General features: G+C 44.7%; 1 protein-coding gene across 1 annotated transcript in view; it reads left to right on the top strand.

The window, feature by feature from the left end:
* Slc1a3 (solute carrier family 1 member 3) overlaps window positions 1-16,683 on the top strand; it is a 78,778-nt gene extending 62,095 nt beyond the window's left edge. Inside the window, exons 5-10 of the mRNA XM_036206850.1 lie at window positions 1,887-1,929; window positions 5,633-5,925; window positions 8,437-8,670; window positions 9,199-9,393; window positions 12,484-12,618; window positions 15,039-16,683. Coding sequence (XP_036062743.1) covers window positions 1,887-1,929; window positions 5,633-5,925; window positions 8,437-8,670; window positions 9,199-9,393; window positions 12,484-12,618; window positions 15,039-15,246 — 1,108 coding nt within the window. The 3' untranslated portion in view covers window positions 15,247-16,683. The remainder of the gene's footprint in view (window positions 1-1,886; window positions 1,930-5,632; window positions 5,926-8,436; window positions 8,671-9,198; window positions 9,394-12,483; window positions 12,619-15,038) is intronic.
* Window positions 16,684-18,698: the final 2,015 nt, after the last annotated feature.

Here is an 18,698-nt window from a genome sequence, read left to right as displayed (position 1 = left end):
TTGCCTATGGGTTAAATCCTAGGGCTCTGCACAGAATGCTGGATGGATCTAGCAGGGCAAATGGAAGATGTCCTAACACAGGCCTCTAGATTCCTGTCTACTCTGCATTATCTCACTCTTATGCCCCAGTCTTTCCCATCAAAACTTAACCTTTCCTTTTTACATCTTACCTGCAAAGACCCAAAGGTGCCTATGCTAGATAGCCACTCCCAAGGGTTCCCAATGGTTGGTCTGAAAGAAGCTTCTTCAAGGGACTGATTCCAAATGTCATTTCAAGAGTGAGTCAAGAGACATTTGGAGAAGAGGGTCTCCTTTGTGGCACCTCTCCATTCCCACCAGGGACAACCTCATATCCTCTACCTGTTAGCCTCACCCAACCACAATGAGACCTTTTTTTAAAAGCCTTTTCATATAGTACATCCCAATGCTCTACCAGCCTTGTATTCCCTGCCCAGTGAGAGCAATAACAAAGATACATGTCGATAGGGGGAGTTGGAGAGAGGATAGGGAAGGCAAATTATATAATTATATTATAATTTCAAAAAATTAAGAAGTATTATAGCCGGCGGTGGTGGCGCACGCCTGTAATCCCAGCACTCGGGAGGCAGAGGCAGGTGGATCTCTGTGAGTTCTAGGCCAGCCTGGTCTATAGAGCTAGTCCAGGACAGGTTCCAAAGCTACAGAGAGACCCTGTCTCAACCCCCCCCCAAAAAAAAGTATTATAAAAAGATCCGTGCAAATTAGTAACTGATAACTATGTTTTTATAAAGTTCACGGAAGTAATTGCAATTTTACTATGTTTCCATGAACAAATGGTTAGTTTGGGTTAGGAATATTATATTGTCCTTTTTTGTAATTTTTGCCTTTGAAAATTGATATCTCATCCCCGGCCTATATCTGTTGGCCCCTCAGAGCATCGTACGTTTCTATCCTTTGCCCTAGTAAAAAGTGTGTGGCTATCCTGCCCCTTCCTTAGCTTGGGCATTTACCTTAGAAGTTCTTTGAATGTACACTTGCATCACAGGAAGAAAAGAAAACCCACAGAGCAAAGATTGGAAGGAGAAGAAAACTGGAGGGTCCAGATAGCAACAGGAAAGAGTCAAACCAATATAGCCTGAACGTGTGAGTTTGACAGCACACTATCTCTAGAATCTCAAGTTCAAGCTTCATGTCTCCTCCCAGTCTCCCATTGTAGAGTCCTAATGGTAGTTTAATCCACTCTCCTCCTTTGTAGATGAATCAGCTGAGACGTAAGTGGCTGCCATTGATGTGGCCAGTGTCACATTCCTGAGCAAGACTGTTTCTCCCCCTCAGATCATCACTCTGATACAATCTCTCAGGAAGCGACAAGCCTTGCCGCAGAGGCCTCAAGTTCAAATACTGGGTCAAGCTCTCCACTGACTCCCAAAGAGCCTCGGACTCTCTGGGCTGCTGTCCCTATCTCCCTGAAAGCCTGCAGAGAAAAATAGTCCATGGTGCAACTGATCATGTCTTTCGAATCATATCTTTTGATCCCTAGACCCATAGCACCACCACAACATAACCACTTTTGCATATGTAGAGTCAGCCACCTGCTGATGGAGAAATCATCTCTGTTTCTTCCAAGGAGGGAGGTTTTAATAATCTAATGGCTGAATGAAAAAAAAAAAAAATCCCATGGGCTGAGAGGAGGATATTTGGGTTGAATTTGGGACTTGCCTGAAGAACATGAATTGCATGGTCCATACCTAGGAACAACCATGTATCCAGCTTCAAGTCACAATGTCTGTTTTTTCATATGCTACTTGATTCATTGCCTTAGACACAATGATGCAGTATTTAAGTATATTAAGTAACAAAGTTACTATTGGGGGAAGTTTTACTAATGACTCCTGTTTTCTTTGCAGGAACATGTTCCCTCCCAATCTGGTGGAAGCCTGCTTTAAACAGGTAAACACTCTCCAGCTACCAAGTCACCTTTTAAATTCTTCTTTGGGGACTGGAAAGATGGCTCAGTGGGTATGAGTACTGACTGCTCTACCAGAGGACCCAAGTTCCGATTCCAGCATCTATGTCCACTGACTCATAACCCAAGTAACTTCAGCTTCAATAGATCCAACACCCCTAACCTCTCTGGCACCTGAATTCACATGCACATACCCACACTCACACACACACACACACACACACACACACACACACACACACACACACACACGTTTAAAAATAATAAAACATAAATACCTCTTGGACATACCAAGCCAGTAGGGCCCTCTTCTCTTTGCCTTTTCAATCTCTACAGTAAGACATACTTCTGGCTAATTATACGGAAATCACCAGGATTACCTGGGACACTTAGGTGACCATGGTCCTTTACTTGTGTTAAGGGTGACCTAGTTGCCAGGCACACTCATATTACACACAAACAGCACATTTAGTCTATGTTATTTTTAAGAGGACTAATTAGGAGGCCCTCACTTCCTTCCCCTCCTTGGGTTCCCATGCAAAAACTCACCAAAGCAAGCAAATTCAAATATAAATAAATGTACTAACAACTTACTAACAATTTGCTTTAAAGCTAGACAGACTATTCTGGTTTCTGGGCTTGGTTTAAAAATCATCGGCCTACTTATTAAAAGTCTATGAAGAGTCCTAGGGATTCTAGAGAACCATATCGGAAAGGACTGGCATCATCATTTACAAAATGCCTGCTGTGTCAAGCACAAATGTCCTATTTAGTCCTCACATGAACACGGTGAGTAGCACTGTCTTCACTCAGGAGGCTGCTCATTTATGAGAATGGGGGATTATGTAATCAGTACAGGTTCTCACAAGTAGTAAATGGCAGACCCAGAATTCAGATCCGTGACTTCTATGCTCTTCCTACCGCTCCATGCTTTCCTAGAAAGCAACCCAGAGACTCTACCTGGAGGTCATGGGAAGTCTTGCCCTTTCTGCCCCTTATCTTAGCAGTTCTTGGCTCTCCACGTGATGGGTACAAATACCTTCTAGTATTGGGAAATACAATTCTTCCTAACCTCACTTGATTAGAAGAGCTCTGTTGCCCAAGCTGTAAAAGGGGAAATGTACTGTAGATTAAATGCTACTTCCCAGACACTCCTCTCTGTGGTTCAATTCACCCAACCTTTCTGCTTGGGACACACAAAATACAACCAAACCCTGACGTCATGGAGAACTGGGTTTTACACATGTAAGACACCTTCTTTCCCCTTCCTTAGACTATTTGTAAAAGCTAGTGCATAAGCAGATTATAAGATCAGAACATACTCCCTTCTTCTTTGGTTTTTCGAGACAGGGTTTCTCTGTGTAGCTTTGGTGCCTGTCCTGGATCTCACTCTGTAGACCAGGCTGGCCTCGAACTCACAGAGATCCTCCTGGCTCTGCCTCCCAAGTACTGGGATTAAAGGCATGCGCTACCTTCTTTAAAAAAAAAAAAAGCCAATAGAGTGCAAGAGGATCATAAGCCTAAGGCTAGCCTGGGCTACAGAGTGAGGTCAAGCCTACCCTGGGTGATTAATAAGGCATTGTCCTAAAACATAAAGCAAAGGGCAGGCAAGATGGCTTGGCTGGTAAAGGTATTTGTCACCAAGCCTGATAACTTGAAGTCAATTCCTGGGACCTGCGTGTTGGAAGGAGAGTAATGACTCTCCCACATTGCTCTCTGACCTCCACGTGTGCACCATGGCATGTGCCCCTACCCCCATTAGATAAATAAATGCAACAAAATTTTAATTTTATACGTGTGTCTGTGTCTGTGTGTGTGTGTGTGTGTGTGTGTGTGTGTGTGTAACAAAAAGAGGGATGTGGATACAGTCTAGGTGTAGAGTGCTTAGAGAGCACATTCTAGACCCCGAGTTTAGTTCCCAGGGACCACAAAAGTAAAAAATGCTCAGGCAGCCAAAAATCCAACTTCCTTCATTCAAGAACTGCAGTAACAATAAAGAATAAATCCCTTTCAATCCAGCAAACCAACCCAGCATCGTGAGTCTGTCTGTTCATGAGCTGGCAATGGATGACATCAAAAATGCTGATTTCTAGATCTGTTAGATGGGAAAAGTGCTGACCTTTACAGGCTGGTGTTTAGTTTGGGTGCAATTGCAGGACTGTGAGGGGGAAGCGAATGTGTTGCCCTAAGATCTATTTGGCTTAGACTAGAATGCAAATAAGGTTTCTGGGGAGGCTCTAAACTGTGTCTAAAGGTGAAGAGTATGAGGCTTAAGACCGGATGACCAGGCCTGAAAATGTACCCTGGAGAACCCACAGAATCCACAAATACCCCAGTGAAGAGACTGAGAGTTGACTGTAATGGAATTTTATGTGTTTTTAAAATGACCAGCAATCCTCCCTATTGACAGCTGACCATGTCCTTGTTTGGAGATGGTAGCTTTCCAATAGACCAGGAAGTCTCCTGCTCATTCTTGGTACAGAAATAGCCAAGTACTTTATGTGTAGCCATGCCTTCCTCCCTAGATTCTAAACCCAGTCAACGATCACACACTGTTACTCACTGTTGCTTTAGGACCAATGCTATCAAGGCCAGGGCAGGGATTTCACTTTTCTGGAGATCATAGCAGGATAGGCTTAATTGTGGCCACAGCAATGTTCTCAGCACTTGCTAGCTGGAACATCTACACAGGAGCTGTGGGGGAAGGGCAAGACTTGGCTTAGGAGAGAAGTGATATGATCTTGGAGCAAGAAGATTGTCATCACCACTTACTAAGCAGGAAGCTATTTAGAATAGGAATTTGGCCTGGCATTGGTGGCGCACGCCTTTAATCCCAACACTCAGGAGGCAGAGGCAGGTGGATCTCTGTGAGTTTGAGGCCAGCCTGGGCTACCAAGTGAGCTCCAGGAAAGGTGCAAAGCTACACAGAGAAACCCTGTCTCGAAAAACAAACAAACAAACAAAAGAATAGGAACTTTTATAAAATCAGGAATGACCCGAGGATTCCCCCCCCTCCCCCCCCCCCCCCCCCCCCCCCCCCGTCCTCTGAAGTTTCTAACCAACTCTAATGCTGAAGGGAATTGTCACTGAACACCATTAGTCCACATTAATGTTGTACTTTACATTTTACACAATGCTGTCCCTTGTGGTGCTTTATTTGGCCATTGCCACAACCCTGTGAGGTAAAATCAGTGGCTATCCCATTTCACAGCTGTAGGATATGAAATGAAGGATGGTAAGTTATTTGTGCATGGTCTCCATAGAAGGCAAAAAGGACTTAGGAGTATTTGAATTTGTGGCTGTTTGAAAAATCTCATTAGAGTCATTTTTCAAAGACTTCAGAAGAAAGCAAAGGGGTGTGTGTGTGTGTGTGTGTGTGTGTGTGTGTGTGTGTGTATTCTGAGTCTGATGTCTTTAGCCAGATATTCCCTCCTTATTGCAATTTGTCATGTGTTTGGGTGTATGTGTGTGCATTGTGATTCATATGTATTTCAGTGTATATGTGTCTGTGTTGAGAAATAGGGATTTGCCACAATTTAGATAGATAATACATGGGTTAGTATATAGAAACTGTCTATAATACTGTCCTTTGAATACAAAATAACATGTATCATGATAGGAAACTTGGACAGCAAGGAAGTATAAAATGAAAATCACTTGATTCTTGTTGTGCTTCTTATTTTTAAGTTTAAAACCAGCTATGAGAAAAGGAGCTTTAAAGTACCCATCCAGGCCAACGAGACAGTCCTGGGCGCCGTGATCAACAACGTGTCAGAGGCCATGGAGACCCTGACCCGGATCCGGGAGGAGATGGTACCGGTTCCTGGATCTGTGAACGGGGTCAATGCCCTGGGCCTAGTCGTCTTCTCCATGTGCTTTGGGTTTGTGATTGGAAACATGAAGGAACAGGGCCAAGCGCTGAGAGATTTCTTTGATTCTCTTAATGAGGCCATCATGAGATTGGTAGCGGTGATCATGTGGTACGTATTTCTCTGTGCTTCCTAGCTGTGTATAGGGGATCCCTGCTGCAATGGGTGTGTGCTCTGTTCTGGGAAAGGTGCCCCTGAGTCAGACAGATGGTTGCACTGATCTTTTTCTGGAAACCACAAGAAAGTTGGTGTGTTCCTGGCACTGCAGAGGCCCTGAACCTAAATGTACTTCCTTGTTTTGGAAAGGTTCGACTTCCTTACCCCATCCACCCACTTCACACGCGCTTAGTTATTCATTCACACAGTGATTGAGTTTCTACTCCGTGGTAAGAATAGAGTGCCCGGCATACTAGCCGCAGCAACAGAGAGAGCAGACGAGGGCACATTGGGTCTCACACACTTTTAAGGAAGACAAACAATGAGCAAGCAAATAAATATCATGTTCCTGAGTCATAAGTGTGGTGAAAAAAAAAAAGTGAAAGGTGGTTGTGGGGGAGGCGTGTCATTTGCTTTGGGTGGTACAGAAGGCTTGGGGTGACATGTTTCCTCACATCAGAATGACTAGGCACATCCAGTTGTACAAAAAGAGCATTCCCAGGAGGAGAAAAAAGCGAACACAGGCCCTGGATTATTGGAAGCAGAGTGAGGAAATGAGTTTCCCTTTCTAGCTGAACCCTAAGAAAGAAATCTATGTTGCAGAGCTGTAGTGGCCTGCAGGAGGATTCACAGGAAGTATTATGGACTGTTCAGCCACAACTTACACCAGAACTTCCTTTAATAAAATTCAGAGCAGAGGACAAAAGAAAAACTAAACCCACAGGAGGAGAGCATTGACTTTGGAAAGTAAACCGTCCCCAGCATGGAGAGAGCCCCTTGCTTGGCGCAGGCCTTGTGTGGGAGTTGCTTTTCTTTCATCCTTTATTTTTAATACCTAGGGTCCTTCTTGGCACCTGGGGCAGGAAGGCATCAATCGCTGAGAAGAACAGTCACTCACCAACATGATTAAAACTATCCTTTGTCTCTAATGCCCCCGAAGCCCATAGAAATCCACTCTTCAGGAGTTTGCACAAGATGAATATGAACTTGGCACCAAGACAGGTCAGAATGTGGTCCCCACAGGAGCCTCCAATTGGAAGGCCGCTTTGAAATCCTGGCCTGGCTGAAAGTGGACATTTATCTTCATATTATTAAAATGCCTCCACCTTTCACCCCTTCCATGAAAGGAGCCCATTCAAGGCCACTGAATGAACCTCACGTGTAGCATTTCTAGCTGTACATTCGCCTACACACTCAACATTGAATTATTACATTTCTGAGAACAGGTACTTCTGTGATTTCCTGGCCTGCATTTTGGAAGGACCTTTGAAAGGAGCGTTGTATTGCTTGAGCTGCAGCAGCAAGTCCTCCGCAGCTCCCAGCAGAGCCTTCTCCTTAAGGGTGATTGGCTTCTGTGTTTGGCAGTGTGGTTCATTTTAGCTTAGTGCACACATCACGCAAAGGGAGTTGAAAGTCGCCCCTTTGAGCAAGTAGGGTTAGTCCAGTGTGCGTGAGTCATTATAGGGTCATTTGCCCATTCTTGCAGGCACCGTGAGTAACAGCCTGTGGATAATTACTTAATTGGAATGCCTATAACCCAACTGCAGTCATACATCCACACACTTTATTAATTTTAATAGCTCTGGGTTTACTTTATGGTCTTCTATTTATGGTAAGTGGTACTAGTATTTAGTTTGCATAGGAACATAAAATTTCCTGTGAAAGGAAATTTACTTAAGTATAAAAGGTGACTTGAAGAAAATCACTAAGTAATTTTTTAAGTGGAACATAGCTATGGGAGAAAGCAATAAAGTGGCCCTGCAGCAGGGTTTCTCAACCTTCCTAAAGCTGCAACTCCTTAATACAGTTCCTCATGCTGTGGCGGACCCCCGCAACCATAAAATTATTTTTTGTTGATACTTCATAACTGTCGTTTTGCTACTGTTATGAATTGTAAATGCAAATATCTGTGTTTTCTGATGGTCATAAGAAACCTCTGTGAAAGAGTTATTTGACCCCCTGAAAGGGGTCGTGGCCCACAGATTGAGAAACACTGTTCTGGAATAAGAAAGCTGACCACACGATGGCATAGCACAGCATGGCATAGCGTGCCTCCTGCTTTAGCTGTGGTGTGGAAAATGTTCTGGAAAGGGTGGATGTTAGAACAGTGGCTTGTTCCAGGAGCCTAGCAGGAGTCAAGAGGGAAACGGGATTGCAGGCATCTGAAGACCCAAGCAGGGTCCTAGCTGCATCTAGGATGAGAGCCGAAAATTCTTCCCCTCCCTAAGGCGGGGAGAGGGTGGGCTGTCCTAGAGCAATTCAGAATAACTTAGAAATATCTGGGGGATTGTGTATTTTAAACAGAAAAGAATGACATCTGTAGTTTCTACAGGACTTTGTTTGAAAATTCCCTGTCTTTCCCTCTTTATTCCCGCCCCCCCACACACACACACACCCACTTGGTAATTTACATGCAATAACTTACAGGGATCAAACTTCTAATTGCGCATGTGCTGCTTTCCATAGGTATGCACCTCTGGGCATCCTCTTCTTGATCGCAGGGAAAATCGTTGAGATGGAAGACATGGGCGTGATTGGGGGGCAGCTCGCCATGTACACAGTGACAGTCATCGTAGGGCTCCTCATTCACGCGGCCATTGTCCTGCCCCTCCTCTACTTCCTGGTAACCCGGAAGAACCCCTGGGTTTTCATTGGAGGTTTGCTGCAAGCCCTCATCACAGCCCTGGGGACCTCCTCAAGGTACGCGCACGTATAGGGCTTTCTCCTTTAAGGAAGTGTGAGCCTCTTGGGTTGAGGTTAAGTAGATGCGTTTTATTGGGAGTTTTAAATTTCGGGAATATTAAATTGGCTCTTTTCACCTCTGACACTGATCATACCTCCTTGGGATCCAGGGAACGGCTATCTGTAAATCCTTTTGGGAGCGGGGAGGGGGAAGGGGAGGGGAGGAAGAAGGAGAAGGAAGAGCCTTTTCCTAGCCATTGGCTTTCTGTCTTCCATTGATGTCTGCCTGAGAGAAAAGGGAGAAAGTGATGTGGTCCAAGCATCCATCCGTGGTACGGGAATAATCACAAGTACTTCCTCGGAGGAATCCAGGCAGAGAAGAGTGGCCACGTGACCCTGTGAGGACACCACACCACTCCTAACCCTCTATGTAGACGCGTGCTGACTTAGTCAGGACATAAGAGAGGAAGGAACTGTCTGTGCCAAGGACAAAACACGGGACTCGTGGGGGCACTCAGCTGACACGCTCTGTTTTGCTGTCCTCAGCTCTGCCACCCTGCCCATCACTTTCAAGTGCCTTGAAGAGAACAATGGTGTGGACAAACGCATCACCAGATTTGTGCTCCCCGTGGGGGCCACCATTAACATGGATGGGACCGCCCTCTACGAGGCATTGGCTGCCATATTCATCGCCCAAGTCAACAACTTCGACCTGAACTTTGGACAGATTATAACAATCAGGTACAAGGGAAGATTTTGCTACTCAACGTTTCCTTCAGAATGGTTTTAGCAGATGAGTGAATGTGCGAAGTTGGGCAAAGAAATTGATTGGGAAGGGGCTCCCACATAAGCAGGAGGTTGGAGTTGGAGGGAGCAGTTTCGGGTTTATATATTTTTCAGCTTTTTAAACTTCAGGTGTGAATATTCATTCAGACAATGCAGAAGTGTATGGCATGGAAGTATAACTTACCTGTTACCGTATTCAATCTTTCTGTTAGGTAACCATTGTCCACAACTGATTTCCAAAGACCTTTTCCAGTGCAAGGACATGTACACACTTCTTTTTTAGTAATTAACTATACCACACATACCATGTACCCCTTTGTGGGGCAGCTGCCCACCAACTCCACAGTTCCCCAGAGTTTTCTTGAGTGAGAGCAGCGGGAAATATCAGATAGAAGAATTTAGATTGTGGAGATAAACAGATAGAAAATACAGGATAGCCTTGAGAGGGCCTGGAACCTATTCCAAAGAGCCCCGACTGTCTCTGCCCCAGGGTATTCATAGAAATGCCAAGGGGTGCAGCAAAAGATTTCCCCCCAGCACAGCCAAGTGCAGACCATCTCAGACACCTGTACTCAGGCCCATGGTCCAATCATTCTCTCTATGTGGATTTGCTGGGTAAAGCCACTAGGAACCTAAAAAATGGGCTCCCACACCCCTTGATTGGTTTGTTTATCAATACAGAATTCACGGATATACCTAGCTCATTTTTAATATCTACAAAATATATAGTATAGATAATTCTGTTTTAGAAACATTAAGTTATACTCCAAATTTGAAAACATTAAACTATGTCTACAGGCAATACTGGAAAACAAAAATACCCTTGAAAACTGCGTTAGTTTATTCTCTTGAGTTAATTTTTTTTGACAGTTTAAGATAAATGACCGACCATGAAAGTAAGGCAGAGAACTCAATTTTATGGAGAACCGTTTAACCCATACTTACGGTGTCCAGTGGAAAGCAATTTTCCTTTTTGTGCTTTTCTCAAATCTCTTAGTTTCCTTTTGCGGGGGCAGCTGTCGTTCCTGGCAGTTTTCCTTGTACCTGCCAAAGACAGCCCACGCGTAGGTGCGGATTTAATCCTTTGCCCTTTCTCGCTACCCGAGCAAACGCAAGAAGCCGGAAGTTCCAAGAGCAGGAGGTTCTAAGACTCCAAGTTCAGAGCAGCTGCGCCCTTCACTGCTGTGGGCTTCAGTTTAGCTAACATTAACAATATTAGAAATCGAACCTTGGTTCCCACAGTTGCTCATGAGTGAGGTTTCCCTAGATATAGAGAAGTTGAAACAATATTACAGCCTCCTCTACCTAGGCCTACAAATTAACATTTGCCACACCTGCACCCCCCTCCCTCCTTCTCTTCTCCCCTCTCTGCTCCTGCCACGATATGTCACTTGTACATCATTCATCTCCTAAGAATGAGGATATTCTTCTACAGACCCACAAGAAATAATTTCAAAAGGACTTCCAAAATACCCATCCTATCTTCAGAATTCCCCAGCTGCCCCGCCATGTGTCCTTTGCAGCTTCTCTCTCTCTCTCTCTCTCTCTCTCTCTCTCTCTCTCTCTCTCTCTCTCTCAGATCAAGATCAAATCTCGATTTAATGCCTTAAAGTATGCTTTTGGATCTTTTTGGAAAAGAGTTTCATCTCTATCACTCACCTACATTTTTCTTATGTTCATTTAGAAACATGTTATGTTCTGTATTTGGGTGTATGTTGTTAGGAAGGGGAAATAGCTGCAGTATACAGTAGAGTAAAATGATGGGTTAGGCTACTGTAACCAGGGATCGCAGGCTGACCAGAGATTGGGATCATAGGCTGACCAGCAATTGTGACCGTAGGCTAAAACTATAGGATCACCAAGGATCAGGAGCCCCAACCTAACCACACAGGAGGCTGGAGATCAGTGTCTCAGTGTCCTATAACCTGTTCTCAGACATACCTTGGCATATTGGCTGAAAAGCTCTGAGTTAAGACAAAGCTTCAGCTGTATGTGAGTTAATAATGAAAAAGGTCTCAATGACCTAAACAAGGTACACACACATTTCTCTTTAAGGTTTACTCCACAAAACCCTCAAGGCTGGTCAGTGTTCCACAATGTAAGGAATGAAGGCTGTAGTTCTTAAGTTTCTAGGTAGCCGTGATGGCTTTTCACCACTTAAAGTGTTTGCCAGCGGGAAGAAGGGAAGTCAGAGGCTAGCCAGTCACTTCCATCTATGAGTCATGAGCCAGAATTTAGGAGGCTGGGAAGTGTTGATTTCATTCTAGGTGGCCCTACAAACTAGCCGCTCTAGTGCCATTTGGATCTTGCCAATACTTTATTATTCGTGAGGAGACAGTTTCATACTCTCACAACACTCTATCAAATAAGTCTCAGACAATTAACGTACGTGCAACTGGGTCCATACTGAACACACACACACACACACACACACACACACACACACACACACACACGAGAGAGAGAGAGAGAGAGAGAGAGAGAGAGAGAGATTCAATTATAGCACTATAGAAATCATTCCTCTTTGAATTAGTGAATTTAATTCTGTAGCTACAACAATCGTGGAAACTTAGCCTCTTGAGGAAGACAATTATTAGAAGTAAATCTGTCACTATAACCCTATGGCACTTTAAAGCTCAGATTCACCTGTGAGCTCCTTAGCAGTGCTAGGCCAATGCTCTACCACTGAGTTACCCCCCTTTTGCTTCCTTTTAGATCTTACAAAATGATTGTAAGAACATAGAAAAGGATATGGCCACCAATTTCTATACTTAAAAATGGTCACAGTAATAAAGCTCACTTCACAAGGGTCGTTGTTTCGATCAAATGAGGCAAACCATGCTCAGCATACCAGCTGACACGTAATAAAAAGTGCATGATCAATTTTGATCAGTACGACTGTTAGCTCAGTGGATGATTCTCATTGACGTATTTCCATTTTTCCAAAGCAGATCCTCCACTCAAGCGTGGGAACGTACGTTTTGGGAGGTACTCTCCATTAGAAGGCATTTGTAAACTTTTCTGTTTGGGTCCTTCTGTCAACAGCATCACAGCCACGGCTGCAAGCATTGGGGCAGCTGGGATTCCTCAGGCGGGCCTGGTCACCATGGTCATCGTGTTGACATCTGTGGGCCTGCCCACAGATGACATCACACTCATCATCGCCGTGGACTGGTTTCTGTGAGTATCGGGGAACTGTGTTCTGACTCACACCGTAGCTCCCACCCACAAGCCCACCCCCTTCTCGCACCCCCACAATTCTAGAATAACAAACAGCCTAATGGACCTGCAGAAGACAGAGCAAAAGACACACAGGCTTGTAATTAAATCTTCCTCATGACCTGATTCCCAGTCCTTATCTCGAGTCCCAGCCTAACATGCCATGCAAACTCCCTCCTCTCTCAGCCTGTAGGGCACATATGGCTGCTCTCCCTCCCACTCCATAAAGCCACTCAGAGTTGGGAAACCTACTGTCTGCAAAGCTGACATCAGTCAGCCAGGCTCTCTCTGGATTGCACAACACATCCCCTCAGCAGCTGGAGTTACAGACCCCACATGCCAGCTCAGGCCCTTCCGCCTTGTGCTTCCCACTACAATGGGGGTAATTCAGGGCAGATGTTTATGTCTGAGACCCATGAGGTGAGGGATAGCCCTGCAGAAAGAGAGCTCATATCATCTACTGGAATGGATCTGGCACTCTGAGGAAAAGCCCAAGGAATGTACCCTCCACATTCTTAGATCCCCACCATATAGGGCTTGTCTTCAAGCCTTCTTCTCTCACCCTTCCAGGGACATTGTCTGCCCCTAGTCTCTCATAAATTCCCATCTACTGGGGAAAAAATTTGTTTAAGGGATGCCCGAAGAAAGTACCTAGGAAAACACATTGGATGTTGGAGTCCACATGGGATGACTTCCCTAGAGCTAGGAAGAGTCCAACAGTGTGCACCAAGACCAGGGGACAGAGCATGAGTTCCCAGGTTACTTGGGTCATCGCCGCAGGCCCCATGACAGTGTCAGCCTACCTAACCACCATAGCTTCCACCTCCCTAAAAGTGGAGGTCCCCATGTTCTCTGCCTCCTGTTGACACTATAGGGATTAAATTCAATGACAGGTAAGAAAGAACCCAGTCCATGGTACGCCTCTGAGGCATCAATTGACACCGACACTTTGGGGATGTAGCTCGATTGGTAGACTATTTGCCCAATGTACCCGAGGTTCTGTCTTCATTCTCTAGCACCACATAAACCCAGAGGGGATGGATGGAGTGCTGTGCAAACCTGTAATCTCAGCATGTGGGGAGGGAAGTCAAAAGGATCAAAAGTTAGAGGCTATCCTCCTCGGCCACACAATGAGTTCAAAGTCAGCCTGGGCTAAATGAAAACTTGTCTCAACAAAAAACGAAAGGGACTTTGGTAGAATGCAAGCTTCCACTCTCAAGAGTTTTTTCAATCTTCATGCGTCCAACTGATTGAAATGGGCAGCATATTAAAGCTATATGGTTTACACCCATTACCATAGAGTGAAAACTCACACGTGTTTTCATTTCTTTTAAAAGCTAGAATAATAATCCATTGTGGGTTGACATAAATAACAATGTTTTGTGAAAAATAATCACTACTAGACAGAAAGATTAGTGAAAAGAATGACACTGGGTTACATTTTGTAAGTCCCCTACACGTCCTGCTTAACATCAGACAGCTGCAACTGTCCTGGCTGCCTCTGCATGCAGCGTGCTATGAGGTTGTACATCATGTAGTCTATGCAAGATTTACCACAAATTCATGAGAAGATAAGAGTAAAGGAAGCAAACGAGACCATGGGGGTTCCTATGAAATGGTTTGTATCCCAGGACACCTCCCCAAGGAGCCTCTGTACCATGCTTTGAGAACCATTAGTACAACGGTAGGTGAATGGAGGAAAGAGAACATGTTCAATAGAAATGGAGAAGGGGACCGGGGGAATGGTTCAGTGGGTATGGGAGCTTGCTGTGGAAACATGCGGGTCTGAGTTCCATCCTCGGCACAGTACCCGTTAAAAAGAAGCAGGGCACACTGGCACGCACCCATACTTCCAGCATCAGCACTGGAAAGGCAGTGACAGGAGGACCTTTGGGATTGGCTGGCAAGCCAATCTAGCTAGATGGGTGAGCTCTAGGTTCAAACAAGGTTCAAAAAGTAAGGTAGAAAATAGTTGAAGACCGCACTGTTGGCCTCCACACGTGCGTGTGTGCAGGTGAGCGCTCTCTCTCTCTCTCTCTCTCTCTCTCTCTCTCTCTCTCTCTCTCTCTCTCTCACACACACACACACACACACACACACACACACACACACACACACATAGGGAGGGGGTTCAGCCTGTACTGTTCACCTTCTGTGTATAGCCAGACTAATCGCTGAAAACTTATCACCTACTCGTCCTTATACCTTTGACAGCGACTCTTATAGGTGTATGTCAAGTGTGAAATCATTCCGTTGGAGGGGTACACACTACAAAAGAGTTCAAAGATGCCTCCTGCAGTTAGCCAGTTCACCATAGAAGCTGGCATCTGGCAGGTGTTCATGGGACCCTCTCTTTTCCTCCCTTCCTGCCCTACCTGCAGGGACCGCCTCCGAACCACCACCAACGTGCTGGGTGACTCCCTCGGAGCAGGGATAGTTGAGCACTTGTCAAGACATGAACTAAAGAACCGAGATGTTGAAATGGGGAACTCCGTGATTGAGGAGAACGAAATGAAGAAGCCCTATCAGCTGATTGCCCAGGACAATGAACCTGAGAAACCCCTGGCTCACAGTGAAACCAAGATGTAGACCAGCACAGGTGCTTTCTCAAGCACCAGGTGTTGGAAAACTGTTCTGCAGTGTGTCCATCTCATTGAGTTCACCCAAGCAGTGAACCCCTTCTCATTTCCTCCCTACTCGGATAGGATTGGAAAAATGTCCAAAAACAAGGGAGGGCTTGGCAGCAGCCAAAATACATAGGTTTCAGACCACATTTGGAATTTTTAAATCGCTCCACATTATTCTTACCAAGTAAGTCATTGGAATCAAACATCATTTTGATATTACAAATTTAGATTGCAAACAATCCTAAGTGATTGTTCTATAAGTAGAAGCGTTCAACAAATGATAGGTTAAAAAAAATTTAAATCAACTTTCAAAATTTAAAAACCCTTCAGAACACAATTGAGTGTAGTCTTAAAACGTCACAACTCGATGAGCAGTTATCAGTTACCTTTTGGTAACAGATGTGTTTCCCCATCTCTCCTGACTTGATCAGTACCAGGGCAATGCCCACATGCACAGCTGTAAGGAGGAGCAGAAAGTGTGGTCTTGAGTGAGACTCATCTCATGCCGTGCGTGGCCTCAGTGTTTTCATCCTGAAAATGAGTGAGTCCTTTAGACACACTGGGCCTTTCTAGCTGAGATTTCTGTGACACCAGGAAGACCCTGCCCTGTGTGACATGGAGATCTCAAAGAGGACACTTAATGGAAATGGACAGTTCTCTTTAAGGGCAGGCTGTGTGTGGCTCACTAGGTCCTGGGTCCAAAGTGTTGGCTATATAAGTAGACATGTGGCAGGCCATGCCAGGAGTGGGATTATTTGTGGGGGCCCTTGCCTGTTTTTGTTTGTTTTGTTTGTTTTGTTTACCAATATTAGAAGCACTCACTTCTTGGGTATTCTTCCCCAACCCAAGGGATGGCTCTAAGAAAGCTTCCCACCAGTCCTCAACTGACAATTAGATGTTTAGGAAATAAACAGAAGACTAGCAACTAGCAAGTGTGCTGCTCATGGTCTTACTACAGAACACTAAGGAGCAGAGAAAGAACAGAGTATGGCCGACATTACAAAGGGAGGATTCTTTATCAAGATCAAGGGCAGGTGGTCTTCTTTCAGAGCAGAGAAAGGCAGAGCGACATCTCAGCCCTTTTTGTAACCTGAACACTTTGTCTTCAGTTTCCAATCAGTCCCCAAAGAAATGACATATAATGCCACTTCTTTCATACTTCAGAGTCAAACAAGTGAGATTTCTGGGACATATACACGAACTGGAGACATGTTCTCATCCCTGAAAATGTTTTCTAGTTTGTTGTTGTTGTTTTGTTTTACAATTTAAACAAGTGCTTAGAATGAAAGGAACAAGATACTTCTTTGTATAGAAATGGCCCTTGGCAGATCGTTCAAAATTCTCATCTAGATTGGGGTTTGCTTTAGTTTTGTTTGTGGCCCTACCAAAAAAAAAAAAATGGTAGATGAATCAGCATGAAAATAACATCAATGAGGACACAAGAAAAGCCAGCAGGGGCATTACTTTCAGGCAAGGCCAACTCCCAGGTTGAAGAGATGAAGGATCTTTCCCCCCTGAGGAATATTTAAAGATACTCATTGGGAGGCAGCAGATAGTAGCAGCTGCATTAGTTTCTGACCGAAAATGATGAATGGACATAATACTAACAAACTGCGTATCTAGAAATGCATCTCCCAATCTCCAATTAGAGATATTTTATAGAGATATTGAGCACTCCGAGCATATAAAGGTTAACACTAGACTATGGTGGAGTAATCATTCAATAACGGCAAGCTCTGTTTGGGAAATACACTACAGAAGTTAATATATGTGGCAGTCGTTTTAAGACACTCTAGTAGAACAAAACTTAATCACGTCAAATTAATGCTGTTACCCAGTGTGAGGTATTTTTGTGTTTGTTTTTTGTACTACTAACCATTTCTTATGAAAACAGATCCTCCAAGGTGATCCCTTTGCCAGTCTATCGGAGGCTCTGCCTACCCATGCACCCACTGTGGGCTGGAAAGCATTACTTTGTAGATGTATTTTCAATAAAGAAAAAAATAGTTTTACATTAACGTATTTGCATGTTGTTATTATTCTCTCTCCCCATTTATGTAAATGCTGTAGTGAGCAGAAGGCATGCCGGAGAAAGATGCGACCCTGGGCGGTAAAAATCTTAGCAGAACCAGCTGGGGGAGTTAGCCGAGAAATAATACATAATGACATTCTGTAGCTCAATTCCTAGGACAGGAGCCACAAAGAGGAAGAGAGGTGGGATGCTTGGCGCTGGGACAACTTGCAATTAGTTGCCCAGGTCAGTTTGCGATTTCTCAGATAAAGGGGATCATTTCTGTGTTGAGAACCAGAAAAGTGAACACTACCAGTGATTTCCTGTCTGGCCTTCAAATTAAGTAGATTTATCTCTGTGGTTACCGCTGCCATTTAGGAAAAGAACAGAGTTAGATCCCAAAAGGTATTTCAAAAGCAGTCCCAGTTACTAATAATCTCTTACGGAGGACTATTTTTCCCTCCAGCTTCTTAATAAAGGATTGGTGGACAAGTATCATGAAGTCTCCAGCTCAAAGTTCTAGCGGTAGATTCTTTAATCTCTCCGGCTACCAGCAGGGGGCAGTCACCTACAGAAAATTTTCCTGCGTAGAGCCGGTGGAGTTTAGGCCGTCTTGGGAAGGCTTCAGTGGGATTACAGCGCTTAGGATGATAGTTTTGTACATTTTGCATTTTCCTTAAGTTGCATTAGTTTCTGTATAGGATATTAGGATGGGAGTTTTTACAGATCACTGTAGTTGAACCTTTTCCCAAGGCCTATAGATGATGTTCACTTAGCCGATTTGGGACTGGAAAGGAGATTGTTCACATCTAAAATATCAAAACCTGGTCACCCTGAAGAGAGCGATCATCTGCTGGCCTGCGGAGTATTCTGGACACTGGATTGCGTTCTGGGAGGTGCCACAGCAGACCAACCCCCTGCTAGAAAGTACTCGCGCCTTAACCAATTTACCTTCGCTCTGCATCCTGAGGTGGATTTTCTCCCCAGAGCCTGGTCCGTGAGACTGTGGAGGGGCCACTGTGGCCGAGGAACAGGGCACCTCAGTCCCAGTCTAACCAGGTAGAGAGCCCCACGTGGGTGGTCATAAATCTGCTCACAAACAGAGCTATGAAAAAGAAAATCAGGCTAACATTTTCCAGTGTTTCTAAGTATAGATAGATAGATAGATAGATAGATAGCCCTAACATTTTTTTAAACTGTCTAGGTCTTTAGAAGATAGGGTCCATGTCTTCCTTTTCCTGTAGTAAACCTGTCATTTCCACTGTCCAAAGCAACAGGAGTCCTTCCTAAAGGGAAGTGGGGGGAGGGTACTCCAGCACCGTCGTGTGCAGGAGTCTGAAGGGAGCTTGGGGGGAGGGTTTGCTTCCCCCTGGAGGGGAGCTTTGTGGGCAAGACCCCGCTGG

The sequence above is a fragment of the Onychomys torridus genome, chromosome 15 (genome assembly GCF_903995425.1).
Source record: "Onychomys torridus chromosome 15, mOncTor1.1, whole genome shotgun sequence".
NCBI lineage: Eukaryota > Metazoa > Chordata > Mammalia > Rodentia > Cricetidae > Onychomys > Onychomys torridus.
This window is presented reverse-complemented; position numbering and strand designations above follow the sequence as displayed.